Genomic DNA, 19,067 nt, shown 5'->3' on the forward strand with positions numbered 1-19,067 from the left:
GATATATACAGGGAAATGAGAGACGAGGGGGAGACGATGGTAGAGGAGCTGAAGGGTAAATGGGAGGAGGAGCTGGGGGAAGAGATTGAGTAAGGGCTGTGGGCAGATGCCCTAAGTAGGGTAAATTCCTCGTCCTCGTGTGCCAGGCTTAGTCTGATCCAATTCAAGGTTCTACACAGGGCGCATATGACGGGAGCAAGGCTGAGTAGATTTTTTGGAGTGGAGGATAGGTGCGGGAGGTGCGCGGGAAGCCCGGCGAACCACACTCACATGTTTTGGTCATGTCCGGTATTGCATGGGTTCTGGGTGGGTGTGGCAAGTGTGATCTCAAAGGTGGTGGGGGTCCGTGTCGAACCGAGCTGGGGGTTAGCTATATTTGGGGTTGCAGAAGAGCCGGGAGTGCAGGAGGCGAGAGAGGCCGATGTTTTGGCCTTTGCGTCCCTAGTAGCCAGGCAAAGGATTCTACTTGTGTGGAAAGAAGCCAAACCCCCGGGCGTGGAGGCCTGGATAAATGACATAGCAGGGTTTATAAAATTGGAGCGAATAAAATACGCACCAAGAGGTTCGGCTCAAGGGTTCACCAGGCGGTGGCAACCATTCCTTGACTATCTTGCAGAGCGATAAGGGAAAACAGGAAAGACAGCAGCAGTAACCCAGGGCGGGGGGGGGGGTGGGGGAGGGTGTATTCGGTGTTTGGTTTTTTTTTTTCCATCCTAGTTGTTTATATTTATTTTTTCAGTATTATTATTTCTCTTTTCTTGTTCTTTTTCTGCACTTCTTGTTAGTTTAATATATTGTTTAAATAACGGTCAATGTACATTTTGTTGCAAAGTTGTAAAAATGGAAAATTCTTTTTGATCGAAAAACTTTAATAAAATATATTTCAAAGAAAAAAAGGGAGAATTTTTTTTTTAAATGGAGACATGGTTAGAACAGGGACAGGAATGGTTGTTTGACTCCGGGGTATAAATGTTTCAGTAAGAGTAGGGAAGGTGGTAAAAGAGGTGAAGGAGTAGCATTGTTAATCAAGGATAGTTGAACGGCTGCAGAAAGGCCGTTCGAAGGGGATCTGCCTACTGAGGTAATATGGGCTGAAGTTAGAAATAGGAAAGGAGTGGTCACGTTAGGAGTTTTCTATAGGCCCCTAAATAGTAATAGAGATGTGGAGGAAGAAATTGCAAAACAGATTATGGATAGGTGTGGAGGTCTCAGGGTAGTTGTCATGGGTGATTTTAACTTTCCCAAATATTTATTGGAACCTCTATAGGTCGAACAGTTCGAATGGGCAGTTTTTGTACAGTGTGTGCAGGAGGGTTTACTGACACAATATGTGGATAGGCCGACAAGAGGTGGAGCCACATTGGATTTGGTACTGGGTAATGAACCGGGCCAAGTGTTAGATTTGTTTGTGGGAGAGCACTTTGGAGATAGTGACCACAATTCGGTGTCTTTCACTATTGCAATGGAGAGGGATAGGGCCATAAGGCAGGGTAAGGTTTATAATTGGGGGAGGGGTAATTATGATGCGATTAGGCAAGAATTTGGGAGCATGAGATGGGAACAGAAACTGTCAGGGAAAGGAACAAAGGAAAAGTGAAGCTTGTTCAAGGAACAAATACTGCGTGTTCTTGATAGGTATGTCCCTGTCAGGCAGGGAGGAAATGGCCGTTTGAGGGAACCATGGTTGACAAAAGAGATTGAATGTCTTGTCAAGAGGAAAAAGGAAGCGTATGTAAGGATGGGAAAACGAGGTTCAGTTGGGTCGCTTGAGGGTTACAAGGTAGCAAGAAATGAGCTAAAAAAAAAAGGGCTTAGGAGAGCTAGGAGGGGACATGAGAAGTCCTTGGCAGGTCGGATCAAGGAAAACCTCAAGGCTTTTTACTCTTGTGTGAGAAATAAAAGAATGACCAGGGTGAGGTTACGGCCGGTCAAGGACAGTAGTGGGAATTTGTGCATGGAGTCAGAAGAAATAGGAGAGGTGTTGAATGAATACTCTTCTTCAGTGTTCACCAAGGAGAGGGGCCATGTTTTTGAGGATGAGAGTGTGATACAGGCAGGTAGGCTAGAGGAGGTAGATGTTCTGAGGAAGGATGTATTAGCAATTTTGAAAAACCTTACGGTCGACAAGTCCCCTGGGCCAGATGTGATATATCCAAGGATTCTTTGGAAGGCAAGGGATGAGATTGTAGAGCCTTTGGCTTTGATCTTTGGGTCCTCACTGTCCACTGGGACAGTGCCAGAGGACTGGAGAGTGGCGAATGTTGTTCCTCTGTTCAAGAAAGGGAATAGGAATGACCCTGGTAATTATAGGCCGGTTAGTCTTACTTTGGTGGTCGGTAAGTTAATGGAAAAGGTCCTGAAGGATAGGATTTATGACCATTTGGAAAGATGCAGCTTAATCCAGGATAGTCGACACGGATTCGTGAAGGGTAAGCCTTGCTTCACAAATTTGATTGAATTCTTTGAGGAGGTAACTAAGTGTGTAGATGAAGGTAGAGCAGTTGATGTCGTATACATGGCTTTTAGTAAGGCGTTTGATAAGGTTTTCCATGGTCGGCTCATGAAGAAAGTAAGGAAGTGCGGGATAGGGGGAAATTTGGCCAATTGGATAAGTAACTGGCTATACAGAGAAGACAGAGGGTGGTTGTGGATGGAAAATTTTCAGACTGGAGACCAGTTACCAGCGGTGTACCACAGGGATCAGTGCTGGGTCCTCTGCTATTTGTGATTTTTATCAATGACTTGGAGGAGGGGGCTGAAGGGTGGGTCAGTAAATTTGCTGATGACACCAAGATTGGTGGAGTAGTGGATGAGGTGGAGGGCTGTTGTAGGCTGCAAAGAGACATTGATAGGATGCAGAGCTGGCCCTGATAAGTGCGAGGTGATTCATTTTGATAGAAAACATTTGAATGCGGATTACAGGGTCAACGGCAGGGTTCTGAGGAATGTGGAGGAACAGAGAGATCTTGGGGTTCATGTCCACAGATCTCTGAAGGTTGCCACTCAAGTGAATAGAGCCGTGAAGAAGGCTTATAGTGTGTTAATGTTTATTAACAGGGGCTTGAGTTGAAGAGCCGTGGGGTTATGCTGCAACTGTACATGACGCTGGTGAGACCACATTTGGAGTAGTGTGTGCAGTTCTGGTCACCTCACTATAGGAAGGATGTGGAAGCATTGGAAAGGGTGCAAAGGAGATTTACCAGGATGTTGCCTGGTTTGCAGGATAGGTCTTATGAGGAAAGGTTGAGGGAGCTAGGGCTTTTCTCTTTGGAGCGGAGGAGGATGAGAGGCGACTTAATAGAGGTTTATAAGATGATGAGGGGGATAGATAGAGTGGACGTTCAGAGACTATTTCCTCGGGTGGATGTAGCTGTTACAAGGGGGCATAACTACAAGGTTCGGGGTGGGAGATATAGGAGGTATGTCCGAGCTAGGTTCTTTACTAAGAGAGTGGTTAGGGTGTGGAATGGACTGCCTGCTGTGATAGTGGAGTCGGACACTTTAGGAACTTTCAAGCGGTTATTGGATAGGCACATGGAGCACACCAGAATGACAGGGAGTGGGATAGCTTGATCTTGGTTTCGGACAATGCTCGGCACAACCTCAAGGGCTGAAGGGCCTGTTCTGTGCTGTCCTGTTCTATGTAAGGAGGCCATTCAGACCACGAAGTCTGCACTGACCCCTCAAAAGACCCCCATATCTAGGCCCAATCCCCCGCCCTATTCCTGCATCCCCACGCTAAGGTGTAATTTAGAATGACCAATTCACCTCTAGGGATCAGCCAGCTTGATCAGTAGTGGTGCTCCTGAGCCACTCTTGGTGATGGACATTGATAGCCCCCACTCAGAGTACTTTCTGCGCCCTCATCAGTGCTTCTCCCAAGAGGTGTTCAATTTAGAGGAGTCCTGATTCATCAGCTGAGGGGGAATGGTACATCAGTCTCTCAGTTATGTGACATTGCATCACAATAACATAGTAATCAGCAGGAGGTTTCTATGTCCATCTTTGACCTGCGCCATGAGACTTCATGAGATCCACACGGTCTTGACTTTTCCAGGGCAACTCGCTCCTGACTGTATACCACATATCACAACCTCTACTGGGTCTGTCCTGCCAGTGGGCAGGACATGCCCAGAAATGGTGATGGTGTTGTCAGTGACATTGTCTGCACTGTGATTTTGTACAGTATGGTTCTGTCAGTATGACTGCCAGTCTATTGCTTGACTAGCCTGTGAGATAGCTCTCCCAATTGTGGTAGAAGCCTCCAAATGTTAATAATGAGTTGCAGTGTTGACGGGGCTAAGTTTGCTGTTGTTACCAGTGCCTAGGTCAGTGCATGGCGGTCTGTCAGGTTTTATTGACTTTGTAATGGTCTGATACAACTAAGACATCACAGGCAACTGCTCTGATTCTCCTCCAAAGTCCTGTCTGTTAGGCCATTTGTACTGCTTTTGAGAGAGTTGAATCTTCCCTTTGCAAAAGATTTGACAGGGTTTCATCTCTGATCCCAATTACTCTCGAATGTGTATGAATTCATCTCTGAGGATCCCATAGTCGTAAGCCACCCTGAGTCGCTACAGGTCATTTATAAATGAGTCCATGAATTTGCTGCCTCCTTTTGTTTGCTCAATTATCAAACGTTTTTGAGATTTTGTAGTTCTTTGAGCTCTTCCCACTGCGACCACCATGTTTTGTGTGAGTTTGGGTTGCACAGGCGTTTCTTTCACTTTTGCCTGTTGCCCTAAGAATGTTCTAATAGACTGTTATTTGTAAAATATCATTTCTGGGTTGTTTGCAGATCTATATACATTTCAGTACACTACATGAGTTACTTCTGTTTCTCACCAGATCTGTGTCTCAGTTATGTGACATTGCATTAAAGTGCTCCTGATGTTAACCCTTTACTGTACAGCCCCGCAACTCACTTTATCATCTTGCACCATATTCAGTATGCTCGTTTCCTACTATACATGCAAAGGTGTGAGGGAAATGTCTGCTTAAATGAGAAAAGAAAACATGTATTGCAGACTTGTAATCAAAATAGATTTTTAATCCTGTGACGAATAGGAAAAGGTTCATCTTTTGTTTCATAGCTGGTAAACATGGAAGCAATTTTCCCTTTCCAAACTTTAAAATGGAGGCACTAAAAACATAAAATGCAGAAAATATTTAACTGAGGCAGCATCTGTGGAGAGAGCAACATAGTTAATGCTTCAGGTCAATGATCTTGCATCTGCTTTTCAGAGCAGGCCAGATTGAATTTCAGAAATTAAATGTCAATGTAGATGTGACTTAAATTATACATGATAAATATATTAGTAATTAGAAGAACACTTTATAATGTCATCATATGCATGATATTCTGTGTGTCCAACCATAAGAGCATTAATCAAGGATTATTGATGGATCTAATTTGGGAGGCTTTTTGACCATATGCCAGGTGAATACTTGCAAAGGTTTAGTTCAGTAATCCATTAATGTTTTTTCAATTTGCCATTTTGGGAAATTTTACTCTATAATGAATGGTTGCTTAACTGAACCCTATAGTAATTTTCAAATTCCGATTTAATGCTCTATTTAAAATCAACCCCTTTTCCTTGTTGTGAAGTGCTTTCTGTTCTTTGGATGCTTTTGCACCAGCTACCTCTTGGCATCTCTCCCAAATGACCATTCTTGTGTGAAAAGTTCATCTTAGTTGAGTTTGATTGGGGGAGGCCGTGGCATAGTGGTATTGTCGCTGGAATAGTAATCCAGAGACCCAGGTAATGCTTTGGGGACCAAGGTTCCAACACGGCAAATGGTGAAACTTTAATTCAATAATATAAAAGTCTAATGATGACCATAAAACCATTTTCGATTGTTGTAAAAACCTATCTGGTTCACAGATCGTCCTTACCTGGTCTCGCCTCCATGTGACTCCACAGCCACAGAAATGTGGTTGACTCTTAAATGCCCTTGGGGATGGGCAACGAATGCTGTCCCAGCCAGCGACGCCCACATCGTAGGATGAACAAATAATCCATTTTATCAGGAGTTATTGTGTCCAATCAGAGCTAGAGCCCTGTCTAATTTTTTCCCCCACTAGAGGGTGCTGAATATTTGTGTTTATAACTGCCCTTTCAATTGTGATCACTAATTCTTTTTAATAATCTTTATTAGTGTCGTAAGTAGGCTTGCATTCAGCACAGTCGGGGGACTGAACAACTCATTTTCTGGTCCACATGGTTCAGTAGAGGTGCATTTGCCCACTTAACAATTCTTGGCAATCTGAATGTTTTTGACTTAAAATTTTTCAAATTGTTTTGCTACCTTGTTAAACAGTCCACTGGGTCATAGCTTTTTGCTAAATATATTGTTCCAGAGGAATAGCTGAGAACTTTGAACACCACTTAAATTCCACTTTATAAAGCATAAACTGTAGTGAATTTCAGGATTTTGTGTCTGTTTTGATCATTCTTTTCAGAGTTCTAGTGACTTGATTATACAAAATTTGTTTACTTGGGTGTGTTCAATTGTAAATGTTATATTTTCAGTTAGTAAAATTAAATAAAAATATGAGCTGTGTATAATGAATACATTAAAATTAATTTGTGATTATTGTCTCCTAAATTTTGGCTCCATTAGTTTTCTAAAAGATGGTCCATGTATATAAACAAGGGAATTTTCTCTCATCATATAATATTGATTTATTTTTTACAGCGAGTGAGTGAGGTTGGAGATAATAAGTGGTATTCCATGCTGATTGTGCCCCCACTGCTGAAGGACAGTCCAGCAGCCCCCTTTCTTGGTGCCTACTACCCAGACTGTGTTGGCATGAGTCCATCCTGCAGCAACACTAACCGTTTCCACAGTGAGTTCTCCAGTATGAAGATGACTTCGTCAGAGCACATCAAAAACAATATGCAGTCACCTGGTAAGATGTCACAAAAAAACCTGCTGACAATGCAAGCCATAAAACGAGTCAATTTTTAGGGTGACTTCCTGTGGGTCATTTCAAAGATTAGCTTCTGACACAGGTGGTTGAAAATGGAAATTTTCAACCACCTGTGTTCTACAATCTAAGCGAAACAATTTAGCCTGATTAATATTGCCACCGCAGGTTCCCCACCACCACCAAAAAACACCTCTATCTGCACTGTTTCCCACAGCTGGAAGACTGGGTGGTCAGGTTCAGATAATTACAGATGTTCTTGATGATGCTTCAAACTTCTTGTCCTGTGTTCTCTCTCTCTCCCTCTCTCTCTCTCTCTCTCTCTCTCTCTCTCTCTCTCTCTCTCTCTCTCTCTCTCTCTCTCTCTCTCGCTATCTCTCTCTCTCTCTCTCTCTCTCTCTCTCTCTCTCCTCCTCCTCTTTCCCCCCCCCCCCCCAAAAGTCCACCCACCCAGAAAGCAAGGCAATTGTGAATTGGTCCGAACTAGGAGCTGTCGTGTTGGGTGCTCTGCTACACCGACGAACCAACACGGTTGCAGATGGTGCAACTCTGCAGAATGCACTGGAGGCGAGGGGTCACCTCATTCAGGTCCTTTTGTATGATGCTGACCAGGGGGCGATGGTCGGTTTCCACGGTGAACTGAGGGAGAGCATACACGTATATATGCCGATTAACAAACCCATGCACTCCTTCTTGATCTGCGCATAGTGCTGTTCTGTGGGGGTCATGGCCCGCGAGGCATAGGCGACATGATGCAGTGCCATCCCGTTGCAGGAGTACCGCCCCAATGCCGGAGTGGCTGTCATCAGTCGAGATCTTCGTATCTCGAGAAGTGTCGAAGAACGCCAATAACGGGGCTGTGGTGTGCTTAATTTTGAGCTCTTCCCATTCCTTCTGGTGTGCGGGCAGCCACTGGAACTCCGTGGTCTTCTTCACGAGGTGGCAAAGAGCTGTTGTGTGGGAGGCAAGGTTGGGAATGAACTTCCCCAGGAAGTTTTTTTTTGTGTAAATATTTTATTGAAAATTTTTGGTCAACCAACATAGTACATTGTGCATCCTTTACACAATATTATAACAACACAAATAACAATGACCTATTTTATAAACAAAAAATGAATGAATCAATAATAAATAACAAAAATGAAAACTAACCCTAATTGGCAACTGCCTTATCACAAGTAACACTCTCCAAAAATATAATTTAACAGTCCAATATATAATTATCTGTAGCAACGACCTATACATATTATACAGTATATATTAACAACCCTGAGAGTCCTTCTGGTTCCTCCTCCCCCCCCGATCCTGGGCTGCTGCTGCTGCCTTCTTTTTTCCATTCCATCTATCTTTCTGCGAGGTATTCGACGAACGGTTGCCACCGCCTGGTGAACCCTTGAGCCGACCCCCTTAGGACGAACTTAATCCGCTCTAGCTTTATAAACCCCGCCATGTCATTTATCCAGGTCTCCACCCCCGGGGGCTTGGCTTCTTTCCACATTAGCAATATCCTGCGCCGGGCTACTAGGGACGCAAAGGCCAAAACATCGGCCTCTCTCGCCTCCTGCACTCCCGGCTCTTGTGCAACCCCAAATATAGCCAACCCCCAGCTTGGTTCGACCCGGACCCCTACTACTTTTGAAAGCACCTTTGTCACCCCCATCCAAAACCCCTGTAGTGTCGGGCATGACCAAAACATATGGGTATGATTCGCTGGGCGTCTCTGAAAGAATCTATAATTTAAAGGAATCTTAACCTGTAGAACCACGCCAAGTTTGGGGGAAACTTAGTTGATGAATCAAGTCCTGGCGCAATACGACAAGTTGTAAGATTTGTACTATTTTGTAGACTGTGTTAAGTTGTTTGATTCCTTGTATTATTCGACTGTGTATAGTTGAAGGAATTTATATCATCTCTGCTATTCGGTTATCAGTAGCACTTTGCGATTACTGGAACTCAGCAGAAATTTGCAGTATAAACTCCTCAGGTGCCAAAAAGAATTGTTTTATTTGTAGTCGCTTGATTACAATTTGAAAGTCATTTAAAAGGCAATTCGTAGACAATTCGAAGCTTTCAGAGAATTACAGACATTATCTTTCTTTGCTTAGGCAGACAGCTCGAAAGTAACTTTTTAAAGGTCAAAGTCTGGCAATGAAACATGAAGAGAGAGAGAAAGCTAATCTTCAGCTAAACTCAAACTCAAAGTCAAAAGTGGACTAACATCACTGACACAGACTGTTAAACTGACAACCCCCAAAAGACATAAACTAAAATGGAGACTAGAATCAAAGGCAAAAACTGACTAAACTAACAGAAAGACAAAACTTAAGCTACAAAGACAATACTCACAAAGACAACAAAACCCAACCTAACCTAACCTAACCTAACCTAACCCAACCCAACCTAAAATGGCCGGGAGAAACTTTTTCAGTTATACACTTTCATATCTGTCTTAAATCGTCTAATTACACCCCAATATAATCCTAATTGGTTTGGGTTAGACTCAGACACATTTGATTTGATGGCAAGCCGTCCATCTTCAATGTGCAACATCAGCTTTTCTGACCTAGCTGTTATCTGCATTGTGAACAATGGTGCTGTGTATTCAATCCCTTGACCTTGACAATTAGCACAAGACAGTGTCATTATCTTGAAAATATGCATTTGCCAGAACAACGGACTTCAGTAAAAGTGAATTATGCTGTATAAATGGGTATTTAAAACTGGGGCTCAACATTTATGCTTAAACAGCTATCTTTTACCTATACTAGTTGTATTTGAAATACTTGGCTTCTACAGTCGGCCCTTTGATAAATCGAAAAATTGAGATATATCAGAAAATACATCATTAATGCGATAGGATAGGTAAAAGCGCAAAGAATCATTGCAGTTTTAAAGAATAAAATGGAATTAACATTACAACAGGCATTTCAAAATAATTATTATAATTAATAAATTAATCAAATTTGATCACATTGGTAATTAATAATAACTTCTTGTAAAATGATTATACAATAAAAGTTGAACATATGATCTAGTAATAAATGGTAAAATGATTATCAAAATTGATGTCAAGTCTTTGACATCTTCTGGATTATACACAAAAGCTTGTTGAAAGGGTTAATTTTCTTGCAGAGACAAAAAGAGGCGTATAGCTTGGAATGATGCCATTCGCATCTTTAAACTTTTTTTTTTGTCACTCAAATGGACTGGGAGTAAAAGTTGGATTGCTGCCAAATTCCCGTTATCAAATTTCTTTGAACGATCTGTTCTTTTGGCTTTTAATCAAAGATTGTTGGGTTTTTTTTTTAAACCAGCTTCCACATTGTTTGAAGTTTTAATTTCCAGGCTAATTCCAAACATTTATTTTAAAATATCAAATACAATAACTTATTAAATATATAACTGAACCAATCTTGTGCTGTATCTTGATTTTCTGTAGATGAATTTGTCGATTCTGTTAAAGGAAACACAGTTAACAAGATATGTTAATTTCTTTAAATTAATAAAGCAACGTTCAGAATGACAGTTTTCTTAAGTTGACAGTTCTTGGCAACTTTTTAGCGATACATTGAGGGTTCTTTAGCTGCTTTGATGGCAGCCGTTCTCTTCTGAGTAAGTTCCCTTTTTCGTTTGGAAATTTTCTGTCCCAAGTAAACATCTTTCTGGGCAATTTGTGCTTTGTGAAAGCTAGCTTTGCGACTGTTAGTACTGAGGTGGTTCAAGACCATCCGTAAATCTTTGTCATGATCATCTTTATTGATAGAGGTTATCAGAACATCATCTTCATATTGGATAATGGTGGAAGGCCGAACAGGCAGTTGCCTGAGATGATTCTGTAAAGCCATGTGGTAAACAGTTGGGCTATTATGATACTGTTGTTGATTAACTGCAAAAGCAAACCATGGTTGTAGTTGCTTAGCCAGTGTTGCTGACCAGAAGCCAAACTGGGTGTGTCTTGTTGGTACGTGTTACATGGTTGACCATGAGGTGGAAATGTATTGTAGTGAACATTGTCTACTTCATTATCATCTCTCGAATCCATCCGTTGTTTTTGATAGCATTTTGCCATCCAGTGTCCTACTCTACCACAGAAAAGACATTGTGGTATTTCCTTACGTGATTTTAATGGAGCAAGGGTACATGTTTGCTCTAGCGCTGGTGGTGAAATTGTAGTTACTGCTGATATTCCTGCAGGTGCTGCAACAGCCGCCGCTGGAGCAGCAGGTAACATGGGCTGGATTTGAGCAATAGGCTGCATTTGAGCAGCTGCAGTGTTAAAAGTTGCCTGATTGTGCAAACCACGATCTATCTGAATGCATCGGTCAACTATGTCTCGGTATGTGCCAGCTGTGGCCCAAGCTGGTAAAACCAAATTCAAGGCAGCAGAAACTCCAGGTTTAACACCGGCTATAAAAGCCGTTTTTAATGGACTTAAAGTGCTTGCATCCCATGTGTCATTTTCCTGGTCGAGTGTCATCCCTGAATATTCCATCCAAGTACGTAAAAATCTTTCCTCAAAATCCTGAATATCTTCATTCTTTTTTTGAAAGCAAGCTGTGATCTTAGACCAATTGGTCCTCGGGGGGCGAAATTGTAATAGCCAATTCTTGATTGTTAGCCAACCAGCTTCTAAATTTTGCAAATCGTCTCCAAGGGCAACTTCTACTTCATTTTTAAGGGTTGAACTTATACGAGTACCTAGCATGATAGTCAGAATTTGTACTCCATCAAATGGGTGGAGACTGTAAATGGCTTGTAATCTGTGAATTCCATCCCATGTGGTCTTACCACCCTTTTTAGGGTGTGGAAGACCCTTGGACCATTCGTCAATTTTAGAAGGATCAATTTGTTCATGAACCCATTGGTGGTCAAATATGTTTCTAGTGATAGTTTCACCATCTTCTTCTATTTTTTTGCTTCCAAATCTAACCCGTTTGTGTTAGAGTTGGGCTAGTCGAATTGCTTTAGTATTTTGTATTGTAGGAACACTATCTTCGTCTGATTCATCCGACAGAGAAAATGATTTATGTTTAACAATTGATCTCGGCTGTGCAATTGCCGATTGTGCCACTAGGTGGGTGGCTTGGACTGCTTTCTGAGTTTGTTCAATCTTTTGTACAGAAAGCATGTTTGTCAAAGATTTACAATGTTCAGTCACGCTGGTTATATTTCTTTCTAAAACACATCTTTCTTTCACTAACTTGCAATTTTCAAGTTCAATTCGCTCAGTTTTTAATTGCAATTGTCGGTATTTTGACTCCACTTCAAAGACTTGATTTTGGAATTCTGTTATTTGAAAAGATAACTGCTGGAGTTCAGAGGTTTTGTTTTGCAAATCTGTTTTAATTTCATCATGATGCTCAAGTTTGGATTTTGCAACTCGTAAATCTGTTTTAATTTCATCATAATGCTCAAGTTTGGATTTTGCAACTTGCAAACCTGTTTTAATTTCATCAGAATGCTCAAGTTTGGATTTTGCATCTTGCAGTTCTGTTTCAAGTTTGGATTTTGCATCTTGCAATTCTGTTTTAATTTCATCATAATGCTCAAGTTTGGATTTTGCAACTTGCAAATCTGTTTTAATTTCATCATAATGCTCAAGTTTGGATTTTGCATCTTGCAATTCTGTTTTAATTTCATCAGAATGCTCAAGTTTGGATTTTGCATCTTGCAAATCTGTTTCAAGTTTGGATTTTGCATCTTGCAATTCTGTTTCAAGTTTGGATTTTGCATCTTGCAATTCTGTTTTAATTTCATCAGAATGCTCAAGTTTGGATTTTGCATCTTGCAAATCTGTTTCAAGTTTGGATTTTGCATCTTGCAATTCTTCAACAACTGTAATTAATTGTTTTTTAGTGGACCTATACTCATCATCGCTTCGCTCAGTAGTTAATTGCAACTGTTGGTATTTTGACTCCATTTTAAAAACTTGATTTTGGAATTCTGACTCCACTTTAAAAACATGATTTTGAAATTCTGCGATTTGAACATTTAACTGCTGGAGTTCAGAGGTTTTATTTTGCAAATCTGTTCTAATTTCATCATAATGCTCAAGTTTGGATTTTGCATCTTGCAAATCTTCAAGAACTGCACTTAGTTGGTCTTTAGTGGACTGAAGCTGATGATCACTTTTATTTTTAACAATGACCTCTTGCTGACTGTGTATCTGTCCCGTAATTACCAGGGACCATTTTACACGTTCTGCACCGTGTAATCGTGTGCATTTTCCCCATGCTCTCTTGATATTATTGAAGGACCACTGTCCTCTGGGGATATCATACTTTGATTCAATTTTTTTTGAGGTTTCACATAGGTTAAAATGTCTACGAGTGAAAGATCTACAATCCCCCAACATATCTTCAACAGAAACACCTGGTATTCCAGCACCCCCCTTGGATGTAGTGGGGAGTAATTTTCTGTCTGCTAAAGGCTCTGAATCTACACTTTGAATTGGATCAGCCATAACTTTTCTTGATCGCTGACTGCCGTTTTATTTTAGTTACTGCAGTGACTAATCTTCCAGTCACGCCTGATAGTCTGACCGACCGACTGGCACTTGGGCCGACTGGCACTTGATTTATTTAACACAGTCTATAAAAAATGTTCTTTTCAAGGGTCGAAGTACTGATTGATGCGGCTTTAAGACTTTTAATGGGTGAAAAAGATATTTCTTACCCCAGTCTAGCCGTGGGTTCCGGCTGTCTTCTGGGCCTCCTCCGATTATCTCCGAAGCTTCCCGAAGGTTCCCGACCTCCTCCGATTATCTTCGAAGCTTTCCGTCGTCACCTGGGCCTCCGAAGGTCGTCCTCAGTACTCCCCCCCCCTGACTGCCTGACTACGCCAAAATGAAAGAATCTATAATTTAAAGGAATCTTAACCTGTAGAACCACGCCAAGTTTGGGGGAAACTTAGTTGATGAATCAAGTCCTGGCGCAATACGACAAGTTGTAAGATTTGTACTATTTTGTAGACTGTGTTAAGTTGTTTGATTCCTTGTATTATTCGACTGTGTATAGTTGAAGGAATTTATATCATCTCTGCTATTCGGTTATCAGTAGCACTTTGCGATTACTGGAACTCAGCAGAAATTTGCAGTATAAACTCCTCAGGTGCCAAAAAGAATTGTTTTATTTGTAGTCGCTTGATTACAATTTGAAAGTCATTTAAAAGGCAATTCGTAGACAATTCGAAGCTTTCAGAGAATTACAGACATTATCTTTCTTTGCTTAGGCAGACAGCTCGAAAGTAACTTTTTAAAGGTCAAAGTCTGGCAATGAAACATGAAGAGAGAGAGAAAGCTAATCTTCAGCTAAACTCAAACTCAAAGTCAAAAGTGGACTAACATCACTGACACAGACTGTTAAACTGACAACCCCCAAAAGACATAAACTAAAATGGAGACTAGAATCAAAGGCAAAAACTGACTAAACTAACAGAAAGACAAAACTTAAGCTACAAAGACAATACTCACAAAGACAACAAAACCCAACCTAACCTAACCTAACCTAACCTAACCCAACCCAACCTAAAATGGCCGGGAGAAACTTTTTCAGTTATACACTTTCATATCTGTCTTAAATCGTCTAATTACACCCCAATATAATCCTAATTGGTTTGGGTTAGACTCAGACACATTTGATTTGATGGCAAGCCGTCCATCTTCAATGTGCAACATCAGCTTTTCTGACCTAGCTGTTATCTGCATTGTGAACAATGGTGCTGTGTATTCAATCCCTTGACCTTGACAATTAGCACAAGACAGTGTCATTATCTTGAAAATATGCATTTGCCAGAACAACGGACTTCAGTAAAAGTGAATTATGCTGTATAAATGGGTATTTAAAACTGGGGCTCAACATTTATGCTTAAACAGCTATCTTTTACCTATACTAGTTGTATTTGAAATACTTGGCTTCTACAGTCTCGAGCACCTCGCACACCTATCCTCCACCCCAAAAAATTTACTGAGCCGTGCTCCAGTCATATGCGCCCTGTGTAATACCTTAAACTGAATCAGGCTTAGCCTGGCAGACGAGGACGACGAGTTTACCCTGCTCAGGGCATCTGCCCACAGCCCCTCCTCGATCTCCTCCCCCAGCTCTTCTTCCCATTTCCCTTTTAGTTCATCTACCATAGTCTCCCCTTCGTCCCTCATTTCCCTATATATATATCTGACACCTTACCATCCCCCACCCATGTCTTTGAGATCACTCTGTCCTGCACCTCTTGTGTCGGGAGCTGCGGGAATTCCCTCACCTGTTGCCTCGCAAAAGCCCTCAGTTGCATATACCTGAATGCATTCCCTTGGGGCAACCCATATTTCTCGGTCAGCGCTCCCAGACTCGCGAACTTCCCATCCACAAACAGGTCTTTCAGTTGCGTTATTCCTCCTGCTCTTTGCCACATTCCATATCCCCCATCCATTCCCCCGGGGCAAACCTATGGTTGTTTCTTATCGGGGACCCCCCCAAGGCTCCAGTCTTTCCCCTATGCCGTCTCCACTGTCCCCAAATCTTCAGTGTAGCCACCACCACCGGGCTTGTGGTGTAGTTCCTCGGTGAGAACGGCAATGGGGCTGTCACCATAGCCTGTAGGCTAGTCCCCCTACAGGACGCCCTCTCTAATCTCTTCCACGCCGCTCCCTCCTCCTCTCCCATCCACTTACTCACCATTGAAATATTAGCGGCCCAATAATACTCACTTAGGCCCGGTAGTGCCAGCCCCCCCCTATCCCTGCTAGGCTGTAAGAATCCCTTCCTCACTCTCGGGGTCTTCCCGGCCCACACAAAACCCATGATGCTCTTTTCAATCCTTTTTTTAAAAAAAAGCCTTCGTGATCACCACCGGGAGGCACTGAAGCACAAAGAGGAATCTCGGGAGGACCACCATCTTAACCGCCTGCACCCTCCCTGCCAGTGACAGGGATACCATATCCCATCTCTTGAAATCCTCCTCCATTTGTTCCACCAACCGCGTTAAATTTAATCTATGCAATGTGCCCCAATTCTTGGCTATCTGGATCCCCAGGTAACGAAAGTCCCTTGTTACCTTCCTCAATGGTAGGTCCTCTATTTCTCTACTCTGCTCCCTTGGATGCACCACAAACAACTCACTTTTCCCCGTGTTCAATTTATACCCTGAAAAATCCCCAAACTCCCCAAGTATCCGCATTATTTCTGGCATCCCCTCCGCCGGGTCTGCCACGTATAGTAGCAAATCGTCCGCATACAAAGATACCCGGTGTTCTTCTCCTCTAAGTACTTCCCTCCGCTTCTTGGAACCCCTCAACGCTATCGCCAGGGGCTCAATCGCCAGTGCAAACAATAATGGGGACAGAGGGCATCCCTGCCTTGTCCCTCTATGGAGCCGAAAATATGCAGATCCCCGTCCATTCGTGACCACGCTCGCCATTGGGGCCCTATACAACAGCTGCACCCATCTAACATACCCCTCTCCAAAACCAAATCTCCTCAACACCTCCCAGAAATAATCCCACTCCACTCTATCAAATGCTTTCTCGGCATCCATCGCCACTACTATCTCCGTTTCCCCCTCTGGTGGGGCCATCATCATTACCCCTAACAGCCTCCGTATATTCGTGTTCAGCTGTCTCCCCTTCACAAACCCAGTTTGGTCCTCGTGGACCACCCCCGGGACACATTCCTCTATTCTCATTGCCATTACCTTGGCCAGGATCTTGGCATCTACATTTTGGAGGGAAGTAGGTCTATAGGACCCGCTTGCGGGTCCTTTTCCTTCTTTAAGAGAAGCGATATCGTTGCTTCAGACATAGTCGGGGGCAGTTGTCCCCTTTCCTTTGCCTCATTAAAGGTTCTCGTCAATACCGGGGCGAGCAAGTCCACATATTTTCTATAGAATTCGACTGGGAATCCATCCGGTCCCGGGGCCTTTCCCGCCTGCATGCTCCTAATTCCTTTCACCACTTCTTCTACCTCGATCTGTGCTCCCAGTCCCACCCTTTCCTGCTCTTCCACCTTGGGAAATTCCAGCCGATCCAAGAAGCCCATCATTCTCTCCCTCCCATCCGGGGGTTGAGCTTCATATAATTTTTTATAAAATGTCTTGAACACTCCATTCACTCTCTCCGCTCCCCGCTCCATCTCTCCTTCCTCATCCCTCACTCCCCCTATTTCCCTCGCTGCTCCCCTTTTCCTCAATTGGTGTGCCAGCAACCTGCTTGCCTTCTCCCCATATTCGTACTGTACACCCTGTGCCTTCCTCCATTGTGCCTCTGCAGTGCCCGTACTCAGCAAGTCAAATTCTACATGTAGCCTTTGCCTTTCCCTGTACAGTCCCTCCTCCGGTGCTTCCACATATTGTCTGTCCACCCTCAAAAGTTCTTGCAGCAACCGCTCCCGTTCCTTACTCTCCTGCTTCCCTTTATGTGCCCTTATTGATATCAGCTCCCCTCTAACCACCGCCTTCAGCGCCTCCCAGACCACTCCCACCTGGACCTCCCCATTATCATTGAGTTCCAAGAACTTTTCAATGCACCCCCTCACCCTTAGACACACCCACTCATCTGTCATTAGTCCCATGTCCATTCTCCAGGGTGGGCGCCCTCCTGTTTCCTCCCCTATCTCCAAGTCTACCCAGTGTGGAGCGTGATCCGAAATGGCTATAGCCGTATCCTCCGTTCCCCTCTCCTTCGGGATCAACGCCCTTCCCAGCACAAAAAAGTCTATTCGCGAGTAGACTTTATGGACATAGGAGAAAAACGAGAACTCCTTACTCCTAGGTCTGCTAAATCTCCACGGGTCTACACCTCCCATCTGCTCCATAAAATCTTTAAGTACCTTGGCTGCTGCCGGCCTCCTTCCAGTCCTGGACTTCGACCTATCCAGCCCTGGTTCCAACACCGTATTAAAATCTCCCCCCATTATCAGCTTTCCCATCTCTAGGTCCGGAATGCGTCCTAGCATCCGCTTCATAAAATTGGCATAATCCCAGTTCGGGGCATATACGTTTACCAAAACCACCGTCTCCCCCTGTAGTTTGCCACTCACCATCACGTATCTGCCCCCGTTATCCGCCACTATAGTCTTTGCCTCGAACATTACCCGCTTCCCCACTAATATAGCCACCCCCCTGTTTTTTGCATCTAGCCCCGAATGGAACACCTGCCCCACCCATCCTTTGCGTAGCCTAACCTGGTCTATCAGTTTCAGGTGCGTTTCCTGTGACATAACCACATCTGCCTTAAGTTTCTTAAGGTGTGCGAGTACCCGTGCCCTCTTTATCGGGCCCCCCCCCCCCCCTTGTCGATTAGCCATCACCTTTTTCCAGCTCCTCACCCGGTTCCCACGCAGCTGTATCTCCCCCAGGCGGTGCCCCCCCACCCATCCCCTCCCATACCAGCTCCCCCCTCTCCCCAGCAGCAGCAACCCAGTAATTCCCCCCTCCCACCCCCCCCCCCCCCCCCCGCTAGATCCCCCGCTAGCGTAATTACTCCCCCCATGTTGCTCCCAGAAGTCAGCAAACTCTGGCCGACCTCGGCTTCCCCCCGTGACCTCGGCTCGCACCGTGCGACGCCCCCTCCTTCCTGCTTCTCTATTCCCGCCATGATTATCATAGCGCGGGAACCAAGCCCGCGCTTCTCCCTTGGCCCCGCCCCCAATGGCCAACGCCCCATCTCCTCCACCTCCCCTCCCCCCATCACCACCTGTGGGAGAGAGAAAAGTTACCACATCGCAGGATTAGTACATAAAACTCCTCTTTCCCCCCTTTTTAACCCCCCTCTTTGCCCCCCACATTCGCCCCACCACTCTGTTCAAACGTTCTTTTTAATAACCCGCTCATTCCAGTTTTTCTTCCACAATAAAAGTCCACGCTTCATCCGCCGTCTCAAAGTAGTGGTGCCTCCCTCGATATGTGACCCACAGTCTTGCCGGTTGCAGCATTCCAAATTTTATCTTCTTTTTATGAAGCACCGCCTTGGCCCGATTAAAGCTCGCCCTCCTTCTCGCCACCTCCGCACTCCAGTCTTGATAAACGCGGATCACTGCGTTCTCCTATTTACTGCTCCGAGTTTTCTTTGTCCATCTAAGGACCATTTCTCTATCCTTAAAACGGAGGAATCTCACCACTATGGCTCTGGGAATTTCTCCTGCTCTCG

At 43.8% G+C, this 19,067-nt stretch overlaps 1 protein-coding gene and 1 long non-coding RNA gene across 2 annotated transcripts in view; one reads left to right on the top strand and one right to left on the bottom strand.

Annotated features, from left to right (window-relative positions):
* The window catches only part of kdm1b (lysine demethylase 1B), a 274,704-nt gene that overhangs the window by 113,762 nt on the left and 141,875 nt on the right, over positions 1-19,067 (top strand). Inside the window, exon 7 of the mRNA XM_072510250.1 lies at positions 6,700-6,913. Within this exon, the coding sequence (XP_072366351.1) occupies positions 6,700-6,913 (214 nt within the window). The remainder of the gene's footprint in view (positions 1-6,699; positions 6,914-19,067) is intronic.
* Positions 8,917-14,847, bottom strand: LOC140425426 (uncharacterized). The gene is made up of 2 exons (XR_011947854.1): positions 14,422-14,847; positions 8,917-9,331 (listed from the first exon to the last, which is right to left on the bottom strand). It is a non-coding gene; the product is annotated as an uncharacterized lncRNA (long non-coding RNA).

Source organism: Scyliorhinus torazame, chromosome 6, assembly GCF_047496885.1.
Source record: "Scyliorhinus torazame isolate Kashiwa2021f chromosome 6, sScyTor2.1, whole genome shotgun sequence".
NCBI classification, from domain to species: Eukaryota; Metazoa; Chordata; class Chondrichthyes; order Carcharhiniformes; family Scyliorhinidae; genus Scyliorhinus; species Scyliorhinus torazame.